The sequence below is a fragment of the Prosopis cineraria genome, unplaced genomic scaffold (genome assembly GCF_029017545.1).
Source record: "Prosopis cineraria cultivar Desert tree isolate PC_DT_omini unplaced genomic scaffold, ASM2901754v1 PC1, whole genome shotgun sequence".
Classification (NCBI taxonomy): domain Eukaryota; kingdom Viridiplantae; phylum Streptophyta; class Magnoliopsida; order Fabales; family Fabaceae; genus Prosopis; species Prosopis cineraria.
In genome coordinates this window covers 5,963,848-5,977,542 of record NW_026555332.1, presented here as the reverse complement: position 1 = coordinate 5,977,542, position 13,695 = coordinate 5,963,848, and the positions used below count along the sequence as shown (strand labels likewise).

Genomic DNA, 13,695 nt, shown 5'->3' with positions numbered 1-13,695 from the left:
TTTCAAAACAGGGAGATTAAATCAGGAGGACACAGTCTACTGATAAATTTACTGACAATTTTCAAACAAATTCAATGAAATGAGTGTGTGTGTGTGTGTGTGTGTGTGTGGGCCAACAGAAAATATGATCTTTATAAGGCACAAGTTTTTGTGGCGCGTGCACCATCATTACTAAGTGCTCTTGAACAAATATATCTCACCAAACACCATCTGTTTACTTCAAAATTTCTACTTCAAATATCTGATCGAGTGAATTAGGATCTACATACATTTAATTGGATAATTCCATGCATAGAGAGGCATAATTAGCACAAATTTAAACATATATTATTTGTTTGAGGGTCCCACTTATAAGATATATTAAGGTACGTTTTAGCATGTGTTGACTAAGTTCAATCATTGTCTGTCCAAATTTTGTAAAACTGAAATCTTCAAGAGATTGGATGTGTGGTAGATGGACAAAGCAAACCGACAGCCTAAAGTGAGGTTTAGAACCCCACAAAATATATTTGAGTTTTTAAATGAAATCGAATTAATCATCATTGTATATTGTCACTGACTTCGGCTAAGTATTATTGTTAGTTACTAATTAATTTTAAGAGTAAGGGTCAATTTTATCCCTTAACTTTATCAAAAAGATATGTGCACCCTAAATTTAACTATGGATTAATTTTATTCCTTAACGTTAAAGATTCCTTCCCTCATCATACTACTGTTAATTCACCATTTGTTTACCATCAGTGAATCCCACATTCAATTTTCGATTTTTTTATTATAAAATATTTGAGTTTAGTGTGTCCACTAATCCTTTGGGGTAAAATTAAGGGGAAAAAAAGGAACATTAACCAAATATTTTATACTAAAAAATATTAAAAAATGAATGGCAAGGCCCACTAATGGCAAACAGATTGTAGTATGTTAACCGCAGGGTGATAAGGGAGGGAATTTCTAATATTTAGGAACATAATTGATTTATAATATAGTTCAGAATATGCAGTGATCCTTTGGATAAAGTTGAGGGATAAATCACCTTTAATCCTTAATTTTATGTCATTATAAGTGATGAAAGTGGGGGAATAAGTTGAGTCCAACTATAATAAAAAGGCGTACTCTATCAGCTCATATTGGTGTAAAACGTGGGATATTTAGTAAAAAAAAAAAAACAATATATAACATTTAATTATTCTTTTTCATAAATACCCTTATAAGTTGTATTGTAGAGATAAATTGTATGATAAAGAAATTAAAGGTAATTAAGATAGATTGATTTTAATTGGAAGATAGTCTTAAAAAGTAGTGATAATTTTTTTTTACTCTTTTAATGATATAAACAACTTTTAATTACTTTTCTTAATTCTCGTAAAAGTAGTTAAAAATGTCTTATATTTTGAATAATTGAACACATTAGCATGAGTGTTTAGGAACATATTGATTTACGGTATGATTAACTTATTTGTTAATAAGTGCCTATTTAGTTAATTTCCGTGCATCAAGGTTACATATTCTAATTCATTTTGCTGATTCATAGTGTTTGGTTGAACTTCAATAATGGAAAATGGATTATGTTATGGGCTCCAAACTTAAAACCATGAATAGGGATTACTTAATGTCTATGATTCTATGTAATATCATTCCCACTACCCTTTTGACTTTTCTACCCTTTTGAAATTCACAACCGACCTTTTAAAATTTACAAGTTTTATGGATCAAAAGATAGAATTTAGCTTGTGTTTGCGGAAAACATTACACAAAAAAGACTTTTTAATTACCGCCAATAGTTTTGGCTGCTATAACTATATTATTGATAATTTTTGACAGTGACAAAATGCTTAAAGTTTTTTGCCACTAAAAGTTAATTTTTAAATTTCTTTTAAAAACTAATGATTTATTTTATGCCATGTCACTTCATCAAGTGCGCATCACCTAATGTCACCTCGCTTGTCATATATGAGGTAAATGATATCACTTCACTTGCCATCTCATGCGACATTACAAGCCAAATGATGCCACATCACCCTCACCACCTCACACCACGTCACATGTCACCTTATGCACAATGTCATATATATATTGTAAAATATGTCAAAGTTAAAATTTGAACCTTTAACTTTTCATTTTCAAGTCTTAAGTCTTTCTGTGCCAGTGGAATTAAAGTGCACCTACAATTATTATATATAAAATTAAATATATATTATTTAACTACATACACATATATCAAATAATATATTATTAAAAATATAGACATATGTTATATTTTATTTTTAATTATTAATATGACAAAATAATTTATATGAAGATTTAAATTATATTTTTAATAAAATATTATTTTTTACCTGTAAACATTATTTTAATTAGGAAAATAAACTGAAAATAAAGAAGTTTTAAATATTAAATAATATTCTTATATACATTGTAACAAATTTTTAATTTTTAATGTTATTTTTTACATGAAAATTATTAAGTATATAATTTATTTATAAATATGTATTATATTAGTTTGTATTAAATATCTTTTACTTTTTTCTTCTCCATATTTTTATCAAAAATTAATAAATTAAATGATTAAATTTTTATCTTCTCTCAAAATGGTTAAATATTTCTCCCTCTTTTATTAAAAATATACTCCCTTCATTTAAAAATGTAAGAAATTTTTTGAGGAGTTCAATGTTAAAAAATATAAGACATTTTTAGTCTCTTGAAGTGTAAATATTGTTTTTTTCAAAAGCACTCCTATTGATGAATGATTTTATATTTATTATAGGGTGTTTAATAGCAGTAAATATAGAAAGATAGGATTAGTATGAAAGTTGATAATTACTTTATTGGAGGTGAGATTTTGTTAAAAATGCCTTATATTTTTAAATGGAGGGAGTATTATATCTACAATTTTTCAATATCCTAAAAAGTATTTTAATAACAAATTAATTTCAACCACATAAATTTTGTTAATAGTCATTTGAATAATTTTGAAATCTGAATAAATACTAATAACTTTTACAATGCAAGATAATTATAAGGATCTCATATGTGATCAATCTAGCTAATCTTTAATCATTCCCATAGCAAGGTGAATTTGGATAATTTTTCATATTCTCCTTAGTCATAATTAGTTATAAAATTTTATTAGTAATGTCTTTTTTTATAACAGTGAAAACCTAAATACTCTAGTCAAAATCACATGAAATTCTTGTCCAAAAATTATTAGAGTTTAGCAAAAAAAATAAATACTGTATGTATACCAAGCTAAGCATCAAGTACATAATATACCAAATAGTGATAATATCATTTGCATCTCATGATATCTGTACAATTTTAACGTCCCAATGCCATTTATATATTTGTATGTAAGTAAAAATTTATATATAACTTAACCTACTTATAATTGAAAGTAACCCATTAAGATTTTAATTTATCACATTAAGATACTAGCTTAATAACATAATTCTTACAAAAATATGAGCCATACACATCTAAAAAATATTTTGAATAATAAAAAATTTAAAAATAATTTATTAATTAAACATAACACATCTTCATTGTTATTCTTTTTGTTTCATGATCCTATATATAATTTATTTCTAATTTTATATATAAAATAATAAATTTAATTTCATAAATATCTTTTGAATAATTTTATTTAATTTTAAATTTTTAAAATAATTCACAAGAAAATTTTTTAATAATTTAAATGATAATTTTATAAATTGCTTCATATAGTTCAAAATTATATTAAATTTTTTAAAAATACTTTTAGTGGAAAAAATGTTGTCACTAAAAGTAATTATATAAATTATTTTTAATTTTAAAATTATTTTTTATAAAAATATTTTTAATGATAACTATTAAAAAATGATCCTCAAAAGTATATTTTTGGTGGCGGCACGGCCAAAAATGAATTTTTTGCTGGATAAATGTTTTTTTTTTGTGAAAAAATTGCCAGAGCACCCATATCATAGCATTTCTGCTTTAAGAGCCTCTTAAATCATGAGACAGAATATGCCAATGCATTTTTAAAAATCTATTACGACTTGCTTCTGTATAATATATATTTACAACTAACATTTTGAAATTTATAAATTTCATGCATTAGACTGAAAAAAACGTTGGGCTTTCATTGGTGGCATTGACTACCAAGTACCAACTATATATATGGCGGCCTAAATACTTTAATCTCATTTAAAATCAGGGACTAAAATGTGGATCTTGGTATTTTGGGACCCGAATGTCATGCATTCGCCCTATCCTTTAACATATACTTATTTGAGAAATGAATTCTTTTTATTTATTGAAATACTCCCTCTGTCCCAATTTATAAAGATACTTTTAAACAAAATCATTCATATTAATAAAGTTCATTAAATACGCTTTACAATTTTATTTTTTTAAAATAAAAATATAAGCTCTCAAAAGTACCATTCATTTAATACTTCATTTAAAAAGAGAGAATATAATGGAAATGGTAATATTAAAAAAGTATCATTAATAAAATTTTATTTTTTTTTGTTAAAAAAGTGTCTTGTAGTTTTGGAACGTTGAATTTTCAAATACTCCTTCCATTTGTATTTGTTAGAAAAATTGTTACTTTTAATTTGTTTTTTTATAAGCAAAATCATATATCTTAATAAGCATTATTTATTATAGATTTTTTAAATTACCTCTCATAATTTACATTAATAAAAAACAATCAATGCATGCTTATATTGATTAACATAGGATATTTTAATCTAATTTTTTATTTTTAAACATAATTGTTATAATTAATTAATTTTTTAAAACTGTGTGATATAGCTTTTTTTTTCATACATAGAAATGGAGGAAGTATTATTTATGCAGTACAGCATAATATTCCTTATTACAATAAGCAGTGTCAAATTCATTTGTCGATGTCCACAGCGTAATTCTGTGGACACCTTCAACCTCATTAAAGACATCAAAGTTTTGATGACGCTGGAGACTGTTACCTTAGATTTTGGTTTTAGAAAAGTAAATAAATGTGTTGAGTGGCCAGCTCGACATACGCATCTCATTTATATTTTCATAAATTATCATATTCCATCCTTAAAGTGCAGGGATGTTTTGATTGCAGATTTATATTGATCATCTTTCATCAGATAGCACACCGTAATCAAAATAACTTTTACATATATAATACTAGCAATATACTTATTGTTAGGTACATTGTCTTGTGGACTTAAGTTGACATAAAAAGCCCCATTAGATAAAGTTAGATTTAATAATTAATATATAATAAAATGTAATGACTGACAAATTTGAACTTTGGGGTTTATAATTAAGATATAGTATCTTTTCATTACTCTTGTCTATGTTTACTCTCCCCCATTTTCAGATGACTGCTCCACTCAATCTAAATATGAGTGGATTTAAGCCAATGTAAAAAATCTCATATATATTAAAGAAATTTGAGTTTAATAACTAATATACAATAAAGTGAAATGATCTATAAATTGAATCATTGATGTTTTGATATAAGCTATGGTGTTCTTACATTGCTCTTGTGCATTTATTTTCCTCCAGTTTCCAGTCGGTCATTTCTCATTACCAACACTTACAAATAGTAATTAATTGAATAGAAATTTTTGACATTATAATTAAATGGATATTAATTACAGCTGTTTTATTGAAATACAAGAAAAAAAAATACAAAGCCGACAGTAGCTTGGGACAACAAAAGGAACCTTAGAAGTAACTAGATAGCAAGTCTGAATCTGATAGGAATAGAATTCTATGAAGCATGTGGAAAGGTGATATGATAAATGTTTGTTTGGATACGTTGAACTTTATCAGGTGATGAAGTTAGTAAAGATGCGAAAAGATATTGTCTTCATAATTAATGACCATGTTAACGTCAATCACGCAGACATGCTTAAGCTCATTTAGCAACCACACCATCTTATCAATACTTTATTTTAAACATCTCCCCCCCCCCCCCCCTCTCTCTCTATATATATATATATATTGACATATATATCTTTGACTATCAAGCTTAACCGTAGTCCATATGCATGTTTTCATTTACCAAAGGATGGCACACATGGGTTAGTTCTAGCAATATAATTAATCAAACCCTCATTATTGTCCACTAATCTAATTAATCACGGCGACACTTACCTCGATCAAAGAATCATCAACATTGTTATAAAATATATAAAAAGTACTTTAATTGTTCACCAGCTAAGTTGAACAAATATTATGACTCATTTAAAGTTTCATGCAAATTTACAGAAATCAGTACCCTTCACAAATTATGAATAATGATACATTTTAGGGAAATTTATAAACCTCACATTAAGAAATCTAATTATAGAAAAATCCTATCAAATTATAAAATTATTCTGAAGTCCCATGTTCTTTACTAAAAAATGCCAAATACTATTGGATAGTTGTTAATTATTTCTGCTTAATTGTCAACTGAACAATTTCACTAATAATTATTCAGTAATAATTGACAACTACTTTAATATAGAAATTGACTATTCCCTTGGATCCTTATTATAGAGTGCCTTCACAAAGAATTTTTGGTCCTTAATTTAAGATTTTTGATGGAGTAGTAATTTTAATATTAGTACTATTTAAACTCATTAATTAAAAGAGAGAATGTAATGTAAATTTGAAAGCCTTTCATTTAAATAAAGATAAAATTAAAAGTTTATTATATTTTCAAACAAAATTAATGAATCAGTTATCTCTGTTTGATTTTAATGAGAGAAGGAGTACTTCAATTAAAAAACAAAACACTTCAAAGTAATTTGCAATTTTATAGGACATTTTTGCATTTTGATTGCTTATGAGACTTGAGATTGATTTTCTCGACATTTTATGAGATATAGAGCTGCAAAAATTTTACTCATTTAATATTTCCCATAATTTCTTAATAAATCTTAAATATTGAAACCAGAGCTGATAAGACGAAATAAAATAACCAATTGATTGCGTAATGTACTGACTTGCATGATCCATCAAGCAACACGTACGCCCAAAGATCTGTTTGAATATAACATTATATATATAACACTAGATTCATTCATTATTTGAGACCCAATCGACGACTTGGGTTCTTTGTTCTGTGCTTTTCACCAATATGACAATTTGCTTTGTGTCCCACAAATGATTATGCTTTTCTGTGTCTGAACATGCACTCTAGCTGGTTTTCTTCTATAAAACTTTGACATATTTTACCACTTTTCAAGGTCGCACATGCCCACCACTTTCCCTTTAATCAATTTGATCACACAACTTTGCTTCCTCGTCTCAAATCCCAAGATCGATCCAACTTCTTCTTCACTAGTTTCTTTCTGATCATCTCTCTCCAATCTCTCTCACATGGCAGATACTGATTACCATGCTACTAAAAACCCAATAACCGATACCACCTCTCCGACGACGTCGTCTCTGAAGCTTTTTGGCATTAACATTAACAAAGTTTCAGAATCTGAGGCCGCGAACGCCGGCAACGATCGCCGGAAATACGAGTGCCAGTATTGCTGTCGTGAGTTTGCCAATTCACAAGCACTTGGAGGCCATCAAAACGCGCACAAGAAAGAAAGGCAGCTTCTAAAGCGAGCTCAAATGCAAGCTGCTCGTACTGCTTTTGCTGCCTCTCATAGTTATATTCATCATCATAACCCTATCATATTACCTCCGCCTGATATCCTCACCGGATTGCCGCCTCCGCCTCCGCCACCGCCATCGCCATTGCCGACTCCATCGGCGATGTATCATTCCGGGGCGTTCGGTGTGTGTGCCTCTTCTGGTTTTGCAGGTTTGCCTGCAGATCCTTCACGACCCTCTTCCATGGCGCCGGCGTACGGTGGCTTTAACAGCAGCGATGGGGGTGAACGAGGCTTCAGTTTGGATTTGCAACTTCGTCTATGAGTGAGAAGCATTGAAATTGAGATACAAGATGCGAACATTGCAACACAATAAGGTTATTATGTAAAGTTTAAGTATCTTGTCGTTGTTGAAATGAGTGTCTGGTTATTAAATTTCTTACTCAAAGAATACGCCTGGTTGAGTTTTTAATTATAAATTAAATTTTCCACAAGTCGAAATCAAACTTAGAAATTATATATTTTTCTTTTTTTTTAACGTGCTTTTTTGTTCCACCCTTTCCCCTAGTCTGTCATATGATTAATTAGTTTCGAGGAACTACCATAAGGAAAGAAAGCAATGGGAGAGAAATGTCAGAGACGGATGGATTAATCATTCCGGTGTCTCTGTATTTTCAGTGAGAGGAAGTATTTATTTGAGATGTCATATATTTAATTTGTTTGAAATGTCCTTATAGTTTATTAAATTAAAAAATTATGGGAATTAAGTTATATTGTGTTAACAAATTATAAGGACTGTTTCGAGTCAAGAGACCATAGGATTGAATTATTATGAATTAAAGTTTAAGGATTTTAAATTGATAATTATGGAAATTTAGAAATTAAAAGTTATATTTTTCCTGTTATTTTTTATACAAGTTATTTAATAAAAAATATTAGTAGCTTTTATCTGATGCATTAATCACATTTGTATTCCAATTATACCTTTTATTAAACTAGGAGTATTATTTAAGAATTAATTAAATATAAGTTAAAATTTTAAAAATTAAATTGGAAGCTTTTTGGGGGGTCAATTTATAACACATTTGAAAAGGATGCATCTTTCTTAGTGATAATGAGGTAACTATCATATTTGGCTTAGTCGGTTATCCTCCAAATTGGAGACAATATTACCAGAGGTATTATCAAGCATTGAATGTGGGTACTTTTTTTAATAGAAATTCAAACTTTATTTCCTCATATTGTGAGAGACTAATTTCATTTGTTAAACCCAACCCTCATTAATAGATATACATTTCTTATATATATTTAAGAGTGGCAAAGAAAATATATTGCAAACTATTTAAAACTATTAAATCTTAACTGGTTGGACACCTACATGTCACCAAAAGATATTAGTAAATAAAGGTCTTACTAATTAAACTCAAACACACACATTCAAAGGTCCTTTAATACAGGTGTTTACATCCACATTTTACCATATTCTGAGGGGGGAATCATATATAAACAAGGTAACAATGAATATATGTGCCTTTTATTTACCACTTAAAAATCACCACAAGCTTTAGTCATGCATGACCAATTGTTATTTGACTCCATGATATTTTCACCAAACTACAATGATACAAATCATAATAAGTAAAATGGTAATACATGTAGCATATTGTTATGATATATATGTGCACGCGCACATGTCTCTGAACATTCAAGTGAAATGACCATAGACAATTAGGGTTTCTTCCAGGACCTCCAAAAAAGAAGTGAGCGCCCCAATCATAATCATCAAAAATGCCAGTTTGGATGTCATAGCACTTGGGACTATCAATGCTAGTGACAATATTATTAGGAGGCACCAATTGGTTGTTGTTATTAGCAATTTTCATGTTGGCAAAAAAAGCTAGCTTTTGTAAACCCTTAACCAGAGAAATTGCCACTTCCCATTTGTGTGGAACTACGTTGTCCATTAAGTTTTGAGTTTATGACTTCACCTCCCCACTCGACTGCTGAGATGCATTGTAAGAGAGTGTAAAGAACAAAGACGAAGGCCAATACCCATAACTTTATCAGCACCATTTTGCATCCACCAGTCTCCACTTTTTATATCCTGCTCTTTGTTAATTATAACAATTAATATATATTATTTATTCAGATTATATGCATTTTTGTTTCAAAAGTATTCTTGCAAGAGTTTTGAGCACACTAAACAAAACTGCAGAGAAATATAACACACAATCTTTTCAAAAACATTGTAATATTACCAGCAAGTGTTAGTTTTAATGGAAGAGACTATATATGCTTAAACACAAGATTTTGAATTCAAGTTCGTGTAAATGCAAAATACCTTTGAGAGAACTATCTCCAGTTGTATCGACTATGCTTGAATTGAATCTAGTCCAATTAGATAGTCATATAAAAAATAAGTGAGAATGTCAGTAAAGTTTCAAAAAATTAAATTAAGAGAGAATTACATATAGGTCCCAGATAAAGAAACTAATTGCTTACAATTTTGTTTCACTTGTAAATACCAAAGTTTAACATGTAAATATAGAAAAATTTGACTTGCAAATGAATTGGAGGAATAACTAATTTTTTATTTGAAACTTAATTGTAATTCTCCCTTAAATTAATAATAGTTAAGTCCCTGATAATTTTTTAAAAAAATAAGTTGTAAATATCAATTCAAACAATTTTAATTTAAAAATTACATTTAGAATTTCAATGTTTTATTTTTAGTTGAAATTCTTAAATGTACAATTATTTGAATCAATATTTGCAAGTTATTTTTTTTTTAAATCATCAAAAACCTAACTATTATTAATTCACTCTTCTAGCACTTAGCTTTCATTGTCCCAAAAATAAAACATGGTAATGTTAGAGTCCCTTTTTTAACCGTTAATGTTGGGTAAAACAAAAAGTTTATGCGCTGCATTACTCTGATTTTCTTTAGAGCGCCCATATATATAGATCCTTTGGAAATGCTTTTAGGAAGGAAAAATGCACTTTAACTCATACTCTTTATCCAAATAGACAATTTGACACCCTCGCATATGAAAGGAGAACAAAATAAACAATAGGGCATGATTCAACATGTTGCAGAAATTGGACACACACAGTGACCTACCTTCCAGATGGAGATCGTGAAAGCAGCTTGAGCATTATCATTACCATATTTGGAAAACGGTGTGATGCGTCCTCCAACGGCAACTCCAGCATCAACTTGAACAAATCTAGAACATAGCAGATCATAACATCCAGTACTGTTGTTGGAGATCGTATCAAAATATATAATTAACAAAATAAAATTCACCAACAAAACGATTCCAAAAACAAATTTATAGGATTCCTGGAAATTTATGAACTCACAATCCAATATGTAAAAACTCTAGTCGGATTGTCACCATATACCTCTGGATTCACATGATTGTCCAAAATTAAGAAATGTCAAATAGAGAATGAGATGGATATTTAGATGATAGTGACATGAATATTAGGCTGTCCAGTATAAGTAAACTTAAATTGATGTGAGAAGTCTCACATCAGATAAAGCAAAGCTAATAACTAATATATAATAAAGCAAAATGATCCATAAACTTACCCACCAACCAGCTTCTATGGTATTTGTATTTACGCCAAATTTGAGAGGAACTAAATTCGCCAAACTGAACATTAGGATTCCATGTGTTTATGGTTGCCTTGGTTCCATAATATGATCTATCTCCTTTTACATAAACCGAGGCATACTATAGTCACAAACAAAAAGGAGCAAAACTCATCAAAGAAACAAATTGAAAGACAAATTAAAGCTTCTAATTTAATTTGAATAGAGGGACAACATTAATTAATTAATTAATACCTCCAGGCCATGGCTACCTTGACCTTTAACATAGCGAGGAGGACAGTTTTAAGATTCTTCTTCCAAATCATTGGATAGAGCTTGCTCCCAATATGTCTTCTTCTCATATTCTTCTTATAGGGATGCGGTTCCTTCTAGGCAGCTTCCAATTTGGTGCCATGGTTACGTTGAGCAATTGGCTTTGATTTTGAAGATACATCAAGTTTTTCTACTATATTATCTTTTGGGTAAGAACTTGGCCTCATCTTGAATCAAATGGAAAATACAATTAAACAGCTTAATTTAGAATTATATTGTCAACAATATGAAGCCGAATTAGTAAAAGTCAATTACAAGAAAGCAAATTAAAACTGTTTCACCTTCATTTTGTGATTTTTGAGTTTTGGATGATCAAAAGCAGGTTGATTCAAAATAGAGACACAATCAATTATATCGCCATCCGGACTCTGCTTGATAACACAAAGCATTAAAAACTTAAAAACCATGAATAAATCCCAAAATTATAAAAATACCACCAATTCCTTCACACACACACACACACACACACACAATTATCCTCCCTCTGGCTATAAAGGTGCTCCCAGAATTTTTTGCATATTAAGAGAATGTTGTTACATTCTTAAAACTCAAAAAGTCATCTAAAGATTCCAGTATTACCCCTATTATAGTGACATCCACTTCTTTTCACAATTTTTAAGAAAATTCATTAAAATGATTAGGGATAAAATTGTCCAACCATTAGATAATACCACATTAGCAGCTTTTAATGTACTTTTCTCTAATGCCATTAATAATGTCATGCCTTCCCAATGTCTTTTTTTTTATCATTTACTTCTACATAATATAAAAGACATTTTAATATCTTGAAATATTAAAATACTAGAGTTTTACTTTTTTTTTTACAATTTTTCAAAGATAAAAATATATATTTTTGATATTTTTCTTTAAAATTTATTAAAAATAAAATAATGCTAGAATCAATATATATATGTGTGTGTGTGTGTGAAAATATCTCTTATTTTATATAGAAGACAAAGACCCAAAGGAAAAAAGAAAAATGAAGTTAAAAGCCTTTAACCCGTTATGCCTTATATTGTGAACAAAAAAAATATTTTAGAATAGCTCTTATAATAAGGACAGGATAGAGTATAATCAAACGAGGGGATATAAGATATATGAAGATGATACGGACCTTGATGGACTTAACAGCTGGTTTATTCAACTTGTTCAACAGCTTCTGAACCTCAAGTTTCTGATGAAAATCACCATCCTTGCGATCCGCATTTGTGATCACTTGTACCCAAATAATCAACAAGAAGCACAAAATCACATTGGCCACCAAACTCTTCTCTTCCATTGACTCTGAAAAGTAATATGAAGCACGCACGCACTTACCTTTCTGAAAATTCTCAAGCTAAGTTTCTGCAAAGTTACGGCTGATGTATATGCTACTTATCATTAATGTGATATTATTTTACTTTGTTTTCCCTTCTTGTGAAAAATGAATCTGCAAACAACGATAACAAAACCACGCAAAAAAGAAATTAAACCTTTTTAATATTTACATCATTATCCATGACGAACTAACGTGTCATGACAAAGCATATTTATCATATGAAATTTTGAAATTGATGATATTTTGTGGATGTACCTATATATTCAAGGATTTTAACCATAGCATTGATGAGTTATCCTATCTTGACTTATTTTTCTCTTATGTTCATGAACCTAAGTCATTAATAAGTCTGTTTGTATTAGAAGCAATCTATTCAAGGTACAGTTAAGTATTCAATATAGATAATTCTATAAAAAGTACTTTAATTGTTCACAAGTTGAACAAATAATATGACTCGGATAAAGTTTCATGCAACTTTACAGAAAAAAAGTACCATTCACAATTATGAATGCTACAGTTTAGGGAAGTTCACTATCAGGTCCCATCTAAGCAATCTAAAAAAGTTTCATAAAATTATAAAATTAATTTGAAATCGCATTTTCTTTATTGACATTGTCAAATACTACTAATGTTTATCATTGTTATACTAACAACCATGTAGCAATAATTGAAAGTTTTAATACATAACAAATTGACAATTTTAATAAAAGACATGAGACTTCAGAATAATTTTGTAATTCCATGGGGCTTTAAAATTTTCCATTTAGATTGCCCATGTGAGACTGGGGAGTGAGTTTTCCAACATTTTATGAGATTTTGTTCAGCATTATTATATTTTTATTCATTTAATATGTTCCATCAATTTTTTAATAGATCTT

General features: G+C 28.9%; 2 protein-coding genes across 3 annotated transcripts; one reads left to right on the top strand and one right to left on the bottom strand.

The window, feature by feature from the left end:
- The first annotated feature begins 7,221 nt into the window (after positions 1-7,221).
- Positions 7,222-8,200, top strand: LOC129303084 (zinc finger protein 6-like). Of its 2 annotated transcripts, XM_054942119.1 has the most exons (2): positions 7,222-7,600; positions 7,781-8,200. In XM_054942119.1, the coding sequence occupies exons 1-2, from the start codon at positions 7,342-7,344 to the stop codon at positions 7,891-7,893; spliced, it is 372 nt and encodes a 123-aa protein (XP_054798094.1). In that variant the 5' UTR covers positions 7,222-7,341; the 3' UTR covers positions 7,894-8,200. The 2 variants fall into 2 exon arrangements, with proteins under 2 accessions (XP_054798094.1, XP_054798084.1); XM_054942109.1 differs by having other exon boundaries at positions 7,222-8,197.
- A 1,352-nt stretch (positions 8,201-9,552) lies between these two features.
- On the bottom strand, positions 9,553-12,778 carry LOC129287565 (uncharacterized). Its single transcript, XM_054923772.1, has 5 exons — positions 12,614-12,778; positions 11,781-11,867; positions 11,164-11,308; positions 10,690-10,784; positions 9,553-9,672 (listed from the first exon to the last, which is right to left on the bottom strand). Exons 1-5 carry the CDS (start codon positions 12,776-12,778, stop codon positions 9,553-9,555), a joined length of 612 nt encoding a protein of 203 aa, XP_054779747.1.
- Between the last annotated feature and the right edge of the window lie 917 nt (positions 12,779-13,695).